General features: G+C 43.7%; 1 protein-coding gene across 1 annotated transcript; it reads right to left on the bottom strand.

Moving 5' to 3' along the window:
* Positions 1–2,040: 2,040 nt before the first annotated feature.
* Positions 2,041–18,069, bottom strand: DCAF7 (DDB1 and CUL4 associated factor 7). The gene is made up of 7 exons (XM_015651389.3): positions 17,449–18,069; positions 11,789–11,947; positions 11,363–11,474; positions 10,208–10,326; positions 9,455–9,664; positions 8,761–8,878; positions 2,041–8,246 (listed from the first exon to the last, which is right to left on the bottom strand). The coding sequence occupies exons 1-7, from the start codon at positions 17,584–17,586 to the stop codon at positions 8,074–8,076; spliced, it is 1,029 nt and encodes a 342-aa protein (XP_015506875.1). The 5' UTR covers positions 17,587–18,069; the 3' UTR covers positions 2,041–8,073.
* Positions 18,070–18,237: the final 168 nt, after the last annotated feature.

Genomic DNA, 18,237 nt, shown 5'->3' with positions numbered 1-18,237 from the left:
GCCAAAACTTCCTTATTCTACATCTTGGACTTCACAGCCACAGAAGGGTGTGAGGAGGAGAAACCCTGTAAACAGAAGCAGAGAATCCTCGAAGGGTTTGGGTTGGAAGGACCTTGAAGCTGGAACGTGCCATCCTCTGCCATGAGCAGGGACACCTCCCACTGCCCCAGGCTGCTCCAAGCCCTGTCCAGCCTGGCCTTGGACACCGCCAAGGATGGGGTATCCAATCTTCAGAGGATGCATTGAAAGGGTTCTGCACTTGTAAGAGTAATCTCGCTAATTGCACCAATCCAAAAATTTCTTGTTGCGTTCTCAGCTTTGAAAACAAAGTGAATTCAACACTATCATCATTATCCAACTCTAGGACAGCATGGCAGGATACATACAGGCCCAAATGTATCTCTCCCCCAGCAGAAGACATGAATCATGTGAAACTCCTGTAAAACACGGCCGGAACAGCCTTGCTGAGCCGGGAGGAGCAGCTGTGCCCGTCCTGCTGCCGAGGGCTGGGCCTGGCTGCCAACAGCAACCCAGCAGAGGGAGCTCTGAAGTTAAAAACCAGATCTGCTCTGCCTTTGGAACGGCAAAATTAGAGAAGGAAGGGGAGGAAGAACGTTAAAAATATTATGTGCTTTTAGATCATTACTTCCTCTGAGCTGACAGTCTGGACTGTTTCTAGAACAGCATGAATGAGAAAGCTCAAAATTAAATGCTTCTTCTAGTCACAGATTATTCTCCCAGAATAATCTCAGAGACCACTTTTTCTCTACAGCTATTGCTGTGCATTGTGTCACCATGGAGGTTTTCTTTCAAGTATTTTCGAGCCATTTACTGACTGCTGATTTATTTTTAATTATGTGCTTTCCATTTACAGCTGGTCACAGAGCACAACAGCTGTGCCAGATGTTGGCTGTTCCATAATATTTACGAAAGGCAGAACTCCCCTTGTCTTTTTTTCTACCTATGTTCCTCTACATCATTTTATGACACTTGTTTTGTCACGCTGACAGGCAACCTGCTTCACCCATTATCCACCAGTCCACTTTCTGCACCGCTCCAATTTGCACAAGCTGCCTCCTTCCACTGCAGAGGTACCTCAGAAAGTTTCTCTGGGGCAAGGCACAGATCCAGGGGGAAAAACAATCGATGAGGATGCAAATACATTTCAAGGGTAAAAGACAATTCTTAGAAAACAGGTATTTTTTCTGAGCAGGGGTTACTAACACAAACTCCATATATAGCTTAAAAACCACTGCAGCATCTTTGCAGGCAACTCCACTGCGTCATGAAGCTTAATAAGCTTTTATTTCAAAGCCAGTACACAAAGAATTAGAAAGAAATCCAGCTGTTTAGTTGAAACAGATTTAATCTAAATACTTAAGAAGTCATCGGTCCTGCTTGCCAAGGCCTAAGGTACAAATTTCCAAGCTCTTCCACTCTGTTCCCATCTTGGTCCCAGTTCCAGACACAACAGCACTGACCAAGTGTGTGGAAAAAACGCCCTTTAAGAGAGGTTACCCTACCCAGGAGAGACTTAAAGCTACAGAAGTGCCCGATTGCTTTATTTTCACTTTGCCTGTATTCAAAACCCCTCAGAGACGAATTATTTGAATTCTTAAAAAAAATCCCTCTTCCCCCCATCTTAAAAACAAAACCACAGAGCAGATAATTCCCATTTGTTGCAGAGGACAAGCAAAGCGTTGGAAAACATGAACAGAAAGAACACTGGAATACAGGGACCCCGCAGCAGGCTTTTGAAGAAACCAAATATTTAATGTACAGCTGCTTTAACCATTCTGTTGGAGTTCTGTCATGACTGGGCTCCTAATAATGTAATTATCTGGGGAAACTTGAGTAGGTGGAATTATTAAGTTTGTTTGGGTATTTGTAGGATGATGGATCAATATATTTCACCAACTTTGAAGAGACAAGGCAAAGCAATCTTCTCTTACAGCAACGAACTCCACACAGAAGAAATGAAGCTCATTTGTAGCTCCCTGCTCCCCCCCAGGTTTCCACTCATCACACAGTGAACTGCAGTCAATCTACAAATGTTCTGTTTTTATTACAAAGTATGAAAGGCAGAAAATACTGTACCTAATACACAGGAGGCCGAAACTTAGAAAGAAGGTTAAAAAATCTGAATAAAACTACATAGGAAGCAGGAAATAGCATAAAAGGATGCAACATTCCACTTTTAAGCGAGTTCAGAAAATTGCCTTAAAATTTACAGAGTTTCAACAATATGGTTCCATGACCCAGGTGTTAAAATCCATTGTAACAAACCCTTTTAAATTTTCTCCATAAAAATAAAGGAATATAGGGACACTGCAGTTATCCATGTCAACAATATATGTCTGTTGAATAGCAGGATACTGGGATTCCTCTAGGACAGAAGTTGCAGGTGGAGAAAAGGACAGAAGTAAAATTACTATTGCTTTAACATACTCTAGTGAGAACAAGAAGTCAGGAATCTCATATGGATGTTTGTACAATCATGCTACAAAGATTACACCTTCAGAAAATTACCACAATGGGACTGTGAATGGGAAGAGCAGAAGGGAAAACACACCTAAAAGTAGCATCTCCTACTTGGCTACTGATAACAAAAATGCTTCGGCGCAACAGATTTAAATTACACTTTACACTGCTAGCAATCCAAGGGTTAAAAAAATTCCTTTTTAAATAGTAGATTTCATAATTCCTTTTTCCCAAGTTGTCAAAAAAAGCAACATACCTTTTTCCAGCTGCACTGGGACTCTGTCCTGCCCTGGTTCTTTCTGCCTTGCTAAGATCCCACAGACCCATCCTCAGGACTAAGAGGGGGCTGGAGCTGCACGTGTTGGACATGGAAAGCAAACTCCAAAGGATGGGAGCTGGACCACGGGCTTACAGCTGTACGTGGCCACAATGTTTTGTCAGGAAATAGCTCTTTTTCTTATCTTTGTTAGATTTCCTGAAAAGAAACAAATTTGATGGAAGCCACCGAGATAATTTTAATTATTTTTATGACTATGGAAATTCTTGCTTGATGCTGAGTTATCAGAGGCTGCACAAAAGGCTGCCGAGGTCCTTGGCAGACACACTTGTCACTTGAAACAGGCAGCAGCAACTCTCACAAGTGCCTTTGCATCCTGGTGTCTGCCATGAATCACCAGATGAGCCTTCAGTGACTGGTATTTATCTGCATTTTTAATTACTGTTCTTTTTACTGCTGGTGAAAGGTGCTGATTGGAAGTTCTGGAGAACTTCTCTTCCAGAAAACAAACTGAGTCAGGGGCATCCTAAACTCTCCTCAATACCCTCAAGAATGAAACATTTCTGACTCTTCTTGGGTAAGCAGGGGAAGTACAGCTGCATCACAAAGTGCTCTTTAAGTGCCACATACAATTAATTCCCTGGATTCTCTGCAAAGATCAAGAGAAACCGGGACAGAGTTGACAGTACCTTGCTCATTGCTTTCCATCTCCACAGAACAGTAAGCACAGGCTTGCTCTGGAATATTGGTCAGAGCAGAAAGCAGAAAACATGTTTTAGAGAGACTTTGTGTTACCTGACAGGGTAGCAGCCAGCACTTGAGGTGGTGGAAGCACTTTGCTATGAGCAGTGGGAAAACTCAACCCTTTAGTACTTTGATGGGAGTGAAACTGTGCAGTGCTGAGCCCAGAGCTTGCCTGTGCTGCTGCCCCTTCCTTCCAGTGGGTCTGGACAGTGTTAAACACCACTAACAAGCTGGCCAGTTCAGTGTTTCAGGCTGTGTGAATTTACAGGCAGCAGCTGCAGTTTTTCTCTCACAAAATTCAAGTTATCCAAAGAATCCAGGCACATCCCTACACAACCAACCTGGCACTGGCACCATCATGTTCTGATGGTAAAGAAGAGGATTCCCAAACACCACGAAGATGTTAAACAAAAGGGACCCTCTGTGGAACACTGCAGCACTGCATCCCTTGGGCTGGCCTTCCAGACAGCATCAGTTTCAGAACATGAACCTTCAGTTCATCATTTATAGCCTTGTCAAGTGCTCATCTTTTTGGCTTTCAGTAAAAACCGCTGAGGGTCCACCATGTCCCCAGTTTAGGATTTTGGTGATGGTCATTATTTAGCATTTTCTACACAACACGGACAAATGCCTACCCTACAAGGGCTGAGGAAAAGATGACTTATCAAAGATCTTACCAAAAATATACTTGTTAAAGTGCCATCTGCAAGAAAACAAAACTGACACACTCAGCTCCTCATTTCCACGGACAACAAGCACGAGAACATCTGTGAATTCTGTACCTCAGACTCCTCCCCTCACCTGCTCTCTGGCAGGCTGTGATCTGCACTTTAGACTGAGGCAGCTTCTCATTGCACTATGTGGCAAAAATAGAGCTTTTTACTATTATCCAGAACATTCAGTCGAGTAATTACCGCTAAGTTTTGAAAGGCTCATTAACTTTGACTTATGAGAGGCAATGCCTCCCCTGTTAAATACATTTCAAGGTTCCATAAGAAACAACCTGTTTTAGCAGTTTCCTTCCATATTATTTGAAACCACTGTGTTTTTTTTCCTAAATAGATTGTCAAAGCACTCAAATCCTTGCCTTTTACACCCCTGCACACACAAGTACAATTCCCACAGATGCAAGCTACCATAGCCCCCCTCATTTAGACAATTCACGGAGTTGGCACACTACACACTAATTCAACATTCAACTTGGTAACTGCAGGTTTTCACCTCACTAACAAGTTTTACATCATCATCATCATCATCATCTCCTGGCTTAGTCAGCACGTTGTCTGCTGATAGCAGGAATCTGTGGAAAGTTTGGTTTAAACAGAACATAACAACCAAACAATAGTTTAGTCTCCTGAATTAATCAAATGGAGAAGTGATACAGAACTACCTAGCTCAGAAGCAGTTCTGTCCCAGAAATCATGCTGGCCTGTACCAGCAACAAATGTTTTCCTGCTTTGTTTATCTCACCTGTGTTTGCTCTTCCCTTAATGTTACTTTCCACTCAAAAAACATGCAAGCAGCTGCTCTGCATCCTCTGCTTGTGCGGTAAGCACCAAATAATGGAAATTGAATATCAAAGTATTTATTTTCATGAACTTTGGAGAAAAGGAATGCTTATGGGGGCTTTACACCAAACAAAACTGAATGTCAAGCAGAGGAAATGTCATAAGCTGTATATTTCAATTCACAGGCTTCAGTGACAATGTCAGGGTTTGTTTTATCTTGCAGATGAACCTGGCCCACCAAGCAGAGCATTCCCTCCCTGTCACTGGGTGAACAGCTGCTGGCAAAAGGGCACCAAAGTATTTCCCTTCCTTGTCTACACAGAAGTGCCATTTACACTACAGAACATCTCACCCATGAGGATTTTCATGTCTTTTCACTCATTAACCTTTCAAGTGACATCTTTGAAGTTATTTTAAGTATCATTTCCCTGCGCCAAAACACTCTCTAGTGATTTATAATGTAATTTCATGTGAAGAATGACAATGGATTATGCCCAAAGCAATATGTTGTAGATCCATAAGGTATCCCAACTGGCTAAAAAACAGGATATAGGCTTTATTTAGAATCCACTGGAGCCTCCAAGATTCCTTCACTTGCTTTTGATGCGCTTGGAATAAGTACACAAATAATTCCACAAATAGACTTCAAACAGTTTCATGGATGAAAGAACTGGCACTGCATCTTCTTCAGGTCTCTAACAGGAGTGTTTTCCAGCAGAAGCAGAATCTACCTGGCTCTTCAGACTGAGTCCCTTCATACAAGCTCTCTTCCCATCACTGTAGCATTCATCTTTGACTCATGCAACAGGAATTAGCTTTGAAGCAAAAAGGGGGCATGGAAAGTACTAACATTGCAGGTAGTTCCCTCTTAGTAACAGCATGTTTTTGCCTGCCATTTGTAATTAAACAGAGCATGACAAGCCTGTGAATGCATTTCAGATCACTCCTAAAGCAGTAAATGCCATTAGCTGCTCCTGCTAAGAAAACCCCAGTTTTCACTTCATTCTATATTAGTTTTTTCCAGTTTCAGATGAAGTGCTATTGTAAAAAGTGGTAACAAGTTGTTTGGCTAACACTGCTGACATCTAGCTAAAGCCTGTCTGTGGAACACACTACTCTCAGTACTGCTGCTAATAAGAAAAATTTACCTTCAAGTCAAATCAAGCTTTGTCAGAAATCCCACAACAGAACAGTGTCATTGACAAAACATCAGCTAAACAGTGCTAGTCTCTTGGTTCTCTGCTGTCAAAAGGAGTGATGGAATACAGCTGGCCCTAATGAATTCCTATCAAATTCCTGAGGCAATGCTTTTCTGAGCTCCATGGCGAGAAGCAGCCTGCAGAAGAGTACTTCTCTGTGTCCAGAATGACAAAACTTCTGTTCTGTATTTGACAGTGTTCTCAGTGTCAGCTTCACTGTTCCACAGCAATTGCTTTCCTAACTTGCCTTTCTTGCACAAACTGACAAGATGCAAGTTTGCCAGCGTCCTACTATTTATAATCTGCCTCCAGCTGCAGGTAAATACTCATTAGGTGGAAAGAATTTTGATGGTTTCTGACATTTATATGGAAACTGGGCTGCACACCCTTCCAGACCAGCTCTGGCTGTCATGTCTTCATCAGAGAGCACTGCAGAGCCTTCAGTACAGGACCTGCCTTACAGTAAGACCTCAACAAATATTTTTATCTTGCCTATTCCACTCAGCCTCCATTGAACAGTATTATTTTAGAGTGATCCACTATTCCAAACAGAAACCTTCTGGCACATCCCCCAGAGTCAGTAGGACGACAAACGCCAAACCTTGGCCTCAATGGCAGTTTCTTTCCTTCTAAATCCTCCTTTGTGCACTGCATCAGGGAGTCATTTCTTTCAAAACAAACAGCTTTCTTTTGGGTAGAAGACCAGCTTTTCTGACTTGACTTGTTCAACCAACAAGACCTGGCAGTACAAAGTAAATACACTTCACAAAAAGATTACTTTGCACTCCCTTCCAGACCTCCCAGAAACACAAGGCAAACACAACCTCCGAAGCACAGCCTAACCACCAAATCCTGCTTATATTATTTGCCAATCAAGCAAGTTACAAAGTGTGACACCATTTTATTTTGATTTAGATAAGGTAACTCTTCCGAGGGGAAATCATTTGATTGGAAGTGTCAATCCCAAGCCCATTACAGATACATTTTTTCAGGAGCTGTTTACCTCCTGGGAGCTCACATCATGCACGGATCTTCTTTCTCAACTGGTCACCGCTCTGCTCGCTAACACGACTGCAGGATACATACAAACTCAGAATTTAAAAATAATACCTACCATAGTAACAACTGCCTCGAGCATCAGAAAAGTGTAAAGAAATTGTGCAACAAGTACTTGTACTTCACAGCACCAGAAAATTCTGCCCAGGTCACCATACACAGGGAGCCAAGGCAACAGTTAATTGTGGCAGGCCTTTACTGCCAGGGAGCCTGCAGTGTTACTGTGGTTTGTATCCATGAACAGGTCCGGCTTTGGACATATGGAAGTGGATCACATATCAAAAGTAAGAATTAGGGAGAAAAACCTTACTCAATAGAAAGTTAGCCCAATATATAAAAAACATACAAACGTTTAAACAGTTTAGAGACAGCAACAACAGGAATGATAAAGATTCCTGCCAAGGTGGCTGTTAACATCGTCTTTTTCCCCCCACCTTGTTTTGCACCTGCATCTATTAAACTGGTGGATGTGCTGCCTCAGCTGACTGACAAACACATGGACATCTGCAGCAACTTAAAAGCCTGCAAGCGTATTAATACAGTCAACAAACAAATATACAGAACTTTTACTGAGAGAAAAAGAATTTCACAAGAAAACCAGAACCCAGAAGGTCCAAGAGGCTCAGCACATCTCTGCATTTTAGAGTCTTGAGAGACAGGAGACCCCTGCCATCCATTCTTGTAACAGTTTCTTGTAACAGTAGATGCAAAGCAACAACAGATACTGGCCACTTGACTGGTGGTGTTCTTACTTTAGAGGGGAGGGGGAATGACACAGCCCTGCCTCACTGTGCATGAAGCAGCAAAGTTAGACTCTGAGGATCTCCAGGCAGTTGTTGTAGCAGATGGCTATCCAGTCTGGCTGGGTGGATGCCCACTGTACATTGTTGATCTCTCCCTCGGCTGTGTAGGCCAGGATCGGGTCCTCAATGGCACGAGGCATTTGCTGGATGTCCCAGATGAGAGCCTGGTGATCATCCGCTGCACACAGACAAGAAAGGCAAGTACAGAGTGTAACAGCATCTCCAGAAGTGCCTACTGCAGGCCTATAGCCTAAGGAGCCAGGTAAGAGATGGCTGTTCCACTCCTGATCCATATTCAAGCCAGATACAACAACACAACTGAGCTCCCACAAAAGAAACTTGGATCATTATACATTATCCAAGACACAGCTGATAAACAAATGACCAGTGGAACCCCTAACAGTAAAAAAATGATTTAAGAACTGGATTTCAAAAAAGCTAAGTAGCATTAAAATTACAGGAGCTTAGCCAGAGCCGATGCACAGTTTGGGTACTGGGCTCACCACTTCCACACAATAAACTCTAGCAGGTGTGTATTTCTGTAACATTTCAGGAAAGTCACTAAGAAAGGGCTTATAAATTGCAAATACTCTTTAGCAAAAGGCAGTCAGAGAACTGCATAAACTTTAGGATGAGGAGGATTTTGCAAATGCAGTGGAAGATGGTGAGATTCCCCTGTGGGTCACACTTACCTGCTGTACAGATGTGGCAGGAAGAGTGAGGCGCCCAGGCAATTCCATTTACACATGCTCTGTGGTTGTTTAACCTGGCAACAGGGGTGCAGGGCACTCTGACATCCAGAATTACAACCTACAGAAATAAAAACCAGCTACATTAATAAACTGAATTTAAAAAAATTAATTTATTCAAAATACAAAATATTTTGAGGTAAGGCTATAAACAGGGCTCTTTCCTTAAGGATGTGGTTGGCAAGCAAGCCCTGTTCCTGAAGAACAGCTTCCAGCTGGTCAGTGTGTCATGTGTCTCAAAAGAAGTCAGACCTCACAGGGGGCTCCTGAGTTAAGCCACAGTGGCAAACAAATTGTGCTTCCTTGAAGCAGCCTTGGTAACAGACTAAAAGTGGCCTGGGAAAGAACAAGGTGACTAAAACACCTGCAATTAAGATTTTATGCGAAAATTATGTGAGCCCAGCTGTTCACAGGCTCCTCTTAAAAATCAGCTGAAATATATACAAGCCATAAAGCTCAAGTTTATAATGCCAAAGTCATGTCTTTAGCTCCTTAGTGCACTGAGAACTAGCCCTTAATCATACTTCAGGTCCTGCCACTGCCCCCTTACCTTAAATACCTGGCTATAAATTAGTATCAAGCCACCTCCCCCGGGAAATGCCCATCAGCACCTGGGGCAGAGGAGCTGCTGCCCTACCTCCATGCCATCCATGGCCATCGTGGCCAGGTAGTTGGGGTCCTGCTTGTTCCAGCAGAGCCGCAGCAGCGGGTGGTGCTGGGGGTCCTCGTAGATGATGGTGCTGTGCTCCAGGTGGCGCAGGTCGAACATCCTCACCGAGCCGTCCGCTCCCACCGACGCAAACATGTCCCTGCCGCCGCCCGCGCGGCTGAAGGCGATGTCGTACACCTGCCCAGGGACAGCACAGGGACAGGGACTGCCTGTCACACGGCCTCTCGAGCCTCCGTGCTCCCTGCACCTCCATTATTACACTTCCCAAAAGGAGGAAAGACATGCTCATGTAATTACAGTGGCACTCACTGAAACTAAAACGATTTCCCAGACTCGGGGTTTTTTACATTAGTTGTTGAAAAGTAAAATGTTAAAATGAAAGAATTTTGCAAGCTGTTTAATGCCTTTGATATGAAGTTGATTTCAAGTCCAATTTGATGTTTTACCTAATTTTTCTACAATATTCTGGAGCACTATCTGTTAAAGCAAGTATGTTCTTAAGTCAAGAGTCTATGATGAGTAAAAAAAATTGTTTCAATAGCCAACAATATTTAAGTATTCAAAACTGTATATAATCTTCAAAAAACTGTATACAAAATACATAAATTATCTTTTTGAATAATTAAATTGTTCAAGAAAAAAAGGAGGAAAATGGAGAAGCTCTGTTCCTTTTCTACTGTTTTAAAAAGATGCAATGCAAACAACCAAAACCCCCATCACCTCTTTGTCATGTGCAATAAGCTGGGTCTTCACGTGGCCAGACACCAAATTTACTCTTCCCAGAACCTGTCCTGTCTCCAGACCCCAAATTGTGCAGGTTGTGTCAATACTAGAGGTACCTGAAACAAAACCACTTCTATTAGCAAAATTAATACCGTCACAAATGATTTAATCACTTCCTGGGTTAATGTAACATCCCCCAACACCTACAGATCAAAACAGCCATAAGAACAGCATAGAGCTAAAATCAACAATGTCAAACAGCCAGCAGTCTTCCATGCATTTAAATGACTCAAACCTTTAGGCTGCAGAAATAGCCTTCCACATAGGAATAAAGTGCAAATAGCTCATGTCTGCTTCAATCTATTCAGAAGCCTGATGTAACTCTGAGATCAACTTTCCCATCCTGTACATCTCTCATGCATGCCAAAGCCCAAATTCAATCCGTGTTTTGATGGTGTGCTATTATTAATTGATTGCTGCTGTGGGCTGAAGGTGGGGTTAGCAGTAAAGCTCTTAAGAGATAAGACATGTAACACACAAAAAATAAATCATGTAGTAAATAATTACTATGACATATTATCACTGTTAATCTCCGGGCAAATCCCTCTGACATAAATGGCTGTTCTCTTCTGGGAGACAAACCTCTGCATCAGCCATCCTGGATTCACAATTTGTCCTGTTGGCTATAATTAAACCTTAAGTCTTCAGCCCCCTCCTCCAACTGAATTAAGCACTCTTGGCTCTCCTCCTGCTGCTGAAATGGCTTCACAAAACACACAGCTCAGTGCACAGTTTTATTATCCACTCCAGAACATTCTGAAGTCACAGAGCTGATGCACAACCTTACTCAGCACTGCCAAAACAGCTCACCAGGCCTGAAGGCCAAGACTCCCTATCCCCAAATGTCCCTAGTCCAACCTGAGTGACTCATTCTGCACTGGACAGGGCACCTTTCAATTAAAAAAAAGGCCCCATGAGATGATTGTTTTTATTTTTTAATGTAAAACAACAGCAGTTTCTATGATGCACCAGTCTGTGGTTAATTATCAGATTAACCAGTGGACATGCAATGACACAGCAGCAGCTGCAGCCTAGACTTCATTAGACTAAATTCAAAAATGTACCAAAAACATAACATTTTGTTAGTCTCACCTAACAGGTAAGGATCCACTTCATTCCAGTCAAATGATGTCAGTGGAGCACAGAAATCTGAGTTCTTGTTGTTGTTCAGCAAACACTCCAACCGGGTCTCGGTTTCACCCACCTTTAGGGAAAATTAAGTATCTGACTTAAAAAACAACGGCACCTGACTTGTTCTACTGGCACAAAACATCAGGAGCTAATCCCAGGTTTCTTTCCTCCCAGCTTTACATCCTAAAGCTCTGAAAAACACAGCCACCACCTCCATTTTCAATAAGCTGATTAGAACAGCAATTGCCATGATAATTCTGCTTCTCTTACAGTCCTCATATAGTCATATTATTGCAGTGAAGAAAATCTTGTCTGGAGTGGAAAAGAGATCAATATATAACACAATTCATGTCGCACTTCCTCTTTTCCTAGGGAGGATTTACTCACTCTCCACACTCGCAGGTAGTCACCACTGGTGGCCAACAGGTCTGGGTAAACTCCCTTGGTGTCTGGGATCCACATCAGCTTTGTGGTGGGGTAGGGGTGATCAAAGGTGTTCCTGCAAATGAATTCTGAGCTCTCTTCATCCAAACCAACAAGCTGCACCTATGAGAAACCATATTTAAAAGAAAGCATTTTATCAAAGTACTGATTTCTAATGACAGCATTAATACTGTGTTGCAGGACATTTTCTGTCACTTCAAAGACAACATAAAAGGCTCATCACGTCAGTGAAATGAGAAATCATCAAAGCACTGCTGTGGCGTATAAGGGAAGTATCCATAATCACCACATTGATTTGAAGAGATGATCCCAAATGAACTGAAATCCAATCCCAAAGGATTAAAGTCCACCCTTCCCTTTTCCACACTGCAAAGCCCAGTTTAAATCACAGGCTTAAACTGCACAAGCATTATTCTAATTCATCCTTAACTGAACTGATGCTGACAATGTCATCTTCAGAGAGCAAAAGAAGCTGTAGTTTGCACAAGTAAAGTGCATATTATGGAATTCTATTCCATAACCCTGCAGACTGTGATGGATCATGTCAGGTAGTTGGCAAGCTTTTTCAGCTCCACATGACTCAGTATCTTCTGTCACAAGTGCATGAAAAACTTATAAATTAATCACATCAGAGGAGAAAAAAGTAAAACAGAATTCAAACTTTAAATAAAAATAAATATTGGGGAGCTAAAATGGTTACATAATTATTCAAGTGTTTTGTGTGAACAGACTAAGAAAGCAGGTCTGCTGAAAGATTCTAGGTAAGTGAGTTCCAAATTAGAATTTTTGCACGGTGATGTGTCAGGGGGAAAGGCTAAACTTGCCTCATTGTGAGAATGATGCAAAACAGAGCAAACAAGAAACTGTCTCCACACAACCTGGTCATGACAACACCTGAAGTAATGCTTTAAGTCCCAGACATGATCTTTTTAGAAAAATACTGACATGTCAGAAAGCGTGAAGAGAACAAAAGGTGCTGGGAGGACTTGTTTTACCTGCAGTAACTGCAGGACCTAAACAGGATGTAAGTCCCACTGTGAAATGCTGCTCAAACACAAACATTATGGGGACAGCTCACTACAATTAGACTGTAAGCTGCTCACAGTAGGAACTTCCTCGTACTTTCCACACAACAGTTGTTTCCACACAACAACTTCCTCCTGGGAATAGTAGCTTAATGGACATTTTCTAAATGTTTATCTGAAATCCTAAATTTATGCTTATCCTGGGATAAGCAATTTGTCTAATAAACTATACATTTTGACTAGATGGGAAATCTATCATATTTTTCCCCCATAACAGAAAACAAACCAATACTTCAGTGGATCTTAAAATCAAATTGATTTGCAGTTTTATGAACTCATTTAGAGATTCCCTTAAAGGCAAACCTTGCCCCCTGACAATGAGAAGTTCCATCCTTTCCATCCCATAACAAACACTAAAAGATGCAGCCAAGTATGCTTCCAAAAACTGAAATACAGCCTGTCTTGCTCTCTCTTTAATACAAGTACTCCTTATTATCCTTTACACTCTAGTATAAATCAGTCAAAAATCTCCCAGACTTCTGAACTGATTGACAGATAGTTTTCCAACTCCTTTAGGGACCAGAAATACCAGGCAGATTTTATGAAGGAAGCAAATTGTCCCTGGTGAGAGAAAATCCTGTGGCAAGGTTAGGATCAGAAGACAAATGAACTCTAATCATTTCTCCTTTGCTTACGTTGTTTTCCACTCAACATTGAGTGTATTAATCCTACACAAAGCCATTAACACCCTCATCACCAGAAGAAATCTCAAACAGCAAAGGATCCCCTTTTACTGGTGCTAATATAAATACTCCTGCACTGCATACTCACATCTAACCCCTCCTCAGACCTTAAGATGAAGCGATTCAGCAATGCAGTATCTCTGATCTTTGACATGTTTAGGTGCAGGCCGGGTTTTAGAGAACAGAACGAATGATGCTCAGCTGGCAGGAGCTGCGGGAGGAGGCCCTGCTCTGCCGGGAGGCTGGAGCAATGCTGGGGAAGCTCTGCTCTTCCCAAGCTGGGACTCTTCAGACCCAATCACACACACTCATTACAGAACCCCTCTGCTCATCCTTTTGTGCAAGCTGAACACGAGAGGCTGGAACATGAAATTATTTCTAGGATGCTGATTATACCAGAGCCCTGTCTCTCCCTTCTGCAAGCGAGGCAAGAATGCTGCTGCACAAAGGAGTGCCTGAGGTACAGCCCACATAACACAGAGGTAATGCCTATGGGAAAGTACCTGTCAGTCTGGGTACAATCTGGATCATTCTACATCTGCCTGTAAGTTTTCCAGTGAGAAAATGAGGATCAGTATGTTCAGTCTCAACTAGTTTTGTGATTATGCTATGACAGTAGCTAGGAATGCTAAATATTTGTTTCTCCTACACTTCAAGATAAGAAAATCCACATCTAATTTTAGCATATTATAATCCAAGCACTTATCAACATAAAGCATAATTGCAACAGTGCATGTCAGTAAAGAAGTGGCTTTAATCAGCATTCCTTAACTTCTAAAAAAATCCCATCTCCAACTTGATCCAAAAGAATCAGACAGAACTAAATGATACAGAATTTGTAACAGCTTCTTTTTCTTACATGGTTGGAGGAACGTGAAGTTCACAGTAGTTTGAAAACCCCCAAAACGACAACCCTTTAATCTAATTAGTAACTACCCAAAATGACATTTCACAATTATTTTAGGGTCATGTACAATCAGAAAGATGTCACTGCACCAATTAATCTCCAGAATTCAATCAGTTTTTCTTTGCAGTGCTAGATCTCACAGAACAAATGACTTTCTGGCAGAAGAACTGCCCTGAACGCTCCCCAGCTGAGGCACTGCTTGGGAGGAGGTGGAAATACAGAAAACAGCTGGTCAGAACCTGTCCAATCTGCTCCAGTGATGGGAGTGAGGTGTGTACAGCACAGCCTCTACTGTCTCCTAAACTGGATTCCAGTTTTGTCTTGCAGACAGATCCCAAAAATCAACCTTTCATGACACTGATCAATGAGGGACTGCAATGGCTGACTGCAGTTTCCCAATCCAAGAAGTTTAGGAAACACAACCACAAATGATTTAATTCCTCTAACCAGAGCAAAGCTTCTGTCTTCTTGTAGCAGTGATTTGACCAGTGAAGGTGTACAAGCTGAAGCAAAACTCACTGGGGTTCAAACAGGTCTTGGCAAGCAGCTTCAGTCTGTGCCACAGAGCCCATTAATGTGATGGCTGACAGGGTTAGAGGTCATTGGGAATTGGGGATCACAGTTAATTAGGGCTTGGTAACCAAGAGGTTTGAGTTCCCCACAAAAGAGAGGTGTAAACAGACAGTTCATGTAACCTGTAGTACTTCAAATGCCGTTAATTTCTACAGAAACAGAAAATCAGAGACAAATGAAACAAAATCTCTCACCCTTTCCCCTTATTCCCTCTAAAGGGCTCAGCACGGCTGAGAGAGTCATGGTAAGGCACCTTTAGAACAGCACAGACAAAACACCACTCCCAAGAGTATTCTGGTCCCCAAAGTAAAGGAGAAAACATCAATACTCTAAGCAATAGCGACACTTGAAATTAGCCAAGAAAACTCTCTGTTAACCATATTCCTACAAAAAGCACCAAACAAGAAAACAAAAATAGAAAAAAAATCACTCTGAAATATCAGAGACATCTTCAGCAAATTAATGTTACATTTCACTGCATTGATTGTGCAGGTTTAATTTTTAATCACACATCACCTTTATTTCTATAGCAGCAGTATCATCCAGACTTTTCTCATTCTCACACAATTAGTTTCCAGCTCTTTACACCACACAGATCTCATAGCATGTGGTGCTTACATGGACTGAAGCTGACAGAATCGTTATTCCTGGAGCTCACAGGTCAAGAGAAGCCCTGGGTAATATTTACAGACTGGTAATTTACATAGTCGTACATGATTTCTGTCTGCAACAACTCTGAGTGTAAAGCACAGAAGAGAAGAGTTGGCTCAGTGGCTTTATACTGGAAGCTTGAACTAGAAACAGATCTGACCATACTGTAATGGAGAGCAACCCCAGGGAATGCTCCAGAATTAAAGAGGTATAGGCAACATAAATGTGTAGCCCATTATTAACCAGCTGTGCCACCTCTAAACAACAGCTAGCAGATTTGCTGTTTTACCTTCTCAGAGTACAGACTACAGAAATGTTTCCAAGTTGGTCTTGAAACAAATTGGAAGTTTTCAAGCTCAGGCCCTGCCTGTCCCCAGCAGCATTCCCAGAAGCACAACACTCTCCAGGAAAAGGAGACAACTCTCACACAGCTGGCTGAACTACAACGTGCTCAGCAAAGCCCATGTCTAGGACTGCTGCAATGGCAGTGATCTAACCACTCTAAGAGATGTCACCCCCTTGCACAGAGCCCCATCCCCAACACCAACTTTCTGACAGTATTTTCCACAATCTCCATTAAACACCTTGACAAGGCTACAAAACTATATGCTATAAACCATGCTCTACTGGCAGTTTCAGTTTCACAGAAATTTCAGGATGCTCTATAACTTCATTCATCTCCTCATCTCTCTTCTATTTCTATGTAATTCATTATACCAGACCAGCACCTTGAAGGCTGTTCAGACGCAACTGCACGTGTGTTCTGAGATGAACACATAGTCTCTATTACCAGTATGACATTCTTCACTTACACTCTGCAGGGAAACACTGAAGATACAATCTCATGCCTCATTACACTTTTTTTCTCAGGGAAAAGTACTGAGGAATCACTGAGAGTGGTTTATATACTTATGAAAAAAGTTATTATACAGAAGTCCTCCACAGCAAGAAAGTACAATGAGAACAGCACATTTCCAACACAGTCTCAGACACCCTGTATATCACAGAATTGCTAGGGTTGGAAGGGAACTCTCGAGATCATCCAGTCCAATCCCCCTTTCCAGGCAGGGTCACCTGGAGTAGGTGACACAGGAACATGTCCAGGTGGGTTTGGAATGTCACCAGAAAAGGAGACTCCACAAGTTGGTTGACCAGCCTGTTACACTGCTCTGCCACCCTCCATGGAAAGAAGTTCTTACTCATATTGAAGTGGAAGTTCTTTTTATCTACATGCATATATATGTACAAACTTCAGCCCTGGCCATGAACTTTCTTTTGCATTGACCAACAAGCCAGATATGCTCAAGCCGGGGGCATTTGTTTTATTTCTATAATTTGTTTTATTTCTATAGCAGCAGCATCCAGACTGACACTCATATCTTTGGTTTTCAGCTCTTTACCCCATGGAGAACTCACAGCACGTGGTGCTTATGTGACTGAAGTCAACACAATCGTTTTTTCCAAAGCTCAGAGGTCACGAGAAGCCCTGCAGCAGCTATCCCAACACCAGGATAGAGGTTAGATAGCACGCAGGGCTCTTCTCCTCACCTCCGGGCTCGCTAGGAGAGCAGCCTGGAACGGGGGGGCACCTGATGGCTTTGCACAGCTCCGGGCGTCCGGGACAGGCAGGCAGGCACCCCTCGCCCACCCCAAGCCCAGGATGAGGCGGGCCAACCCTTGTTCTGCCCCAGTCCCTGTGCCCACCTTGTTGTTGTACTCCTCTACGAAGCTCCCCAGCGCCAGGCGGAACCGCTTGTCGGGCCGGACGCTCCAGTTCATGGCGTACACGGTCCAGGGCGCCTCATATTTATAGATCTCCTTCCGCTTCCCGTGCAGCGACATGGCTGGGCCGGGGGGGCCGCGGAGCTGGCCCAGGGAGCCTGCGGCGGGGAGGCGAAGCGGGCCGGGGGGGAGGCTCAGCGCGGCCCCCGGGACGGGGAGCGGAGGAGGCACGGCACGGCCCCCTGTGTGGCGGCGAGCGGGGAAGGCTCAGCTCGGCTCTCGGGGCGGCGGGGGAAGATTCGGCTCGGGCCCCGGGGCGGCGGCGGGGGGCGGGGAACGGGGAGGCCCCGGCTCGGCCCCCGGTCCCAGCCCAGTCCCGGCGGCGGCGGCGGCGCTGAGGCCGTTTGGGACTCGGCCTCTCACACAACGGGAACGGAAGCCACGCGGGAGGCCCCGCCCAGTGCGCGCGGGTTGGGTGCCGTGGCTGTCATTTCGGGCGCCGTGGCTGTCATTTCGGGCGCCGGCTGTCTGTTGGTTACTCTGTCTGTGCGCTCGGCCCGCCTCGCTTTCCTATTGCTCCTTCTGCCCTTCACTCCGAACGGCCGCTCGCGCTCCGGGGGAACCTCGGGCTGCGCTCGGCCCCGCCCAGCAGGGCGCAGTTACTCCTATTGGCTACCTGGGGTCGCAGTGACTGGAGGCGGGACCTTGAGCTCTTACCGGTGTTCGATTGGCTGGAAGCGATGTCAGTCACGGCAGCCCGAGGCGGGTGGG

The sequence above is a fragment of the Parus major genome, chromosome 27 (genome assembly GCF_001522545.3).
Source record: "Parus major isolate Abel chromosome 27, Parus_major1.1, whole genome shotgun sequence".
In the NCBI taxonomy this organism is placed as follows: domain Eukaryota; kingdom Metazoa; phylum Chordata; class Aves; order Passeriformes; family Paridae; genus Parus; species Parus major.
This window is presented reverse-complemented; position numbering and strand designations above follow the sequence as displayed.

What these genes read in the sequence shown, in the direction of transcription:
- DCAF7 (XM_015651389.3), bottom strand. Translation starts at nt 17,586, where the DNA reads ATGTCGCTGCACGGGAAGCGGAAGGAGATCTATAAATATGAGGCGCCC. An exon ending in TGGCCATGGATGGCATGGAG is followed by an intron (nt 8,879 to 9,454) that starts GTAGGGCAGCAG and finishes TTATTTCTGTAG; the next exon opens with GTTGTAATTCTGGATGTCAG. An exon ending in CTGCCACATCTGTACAGCAG is followed by an intron (nt 8,247 to 8,760) that starts GTAAGTGTGACC and finishes GTCTGTGTGCAG; the next exon opens with CGGATGATCACCAGGCTCTC.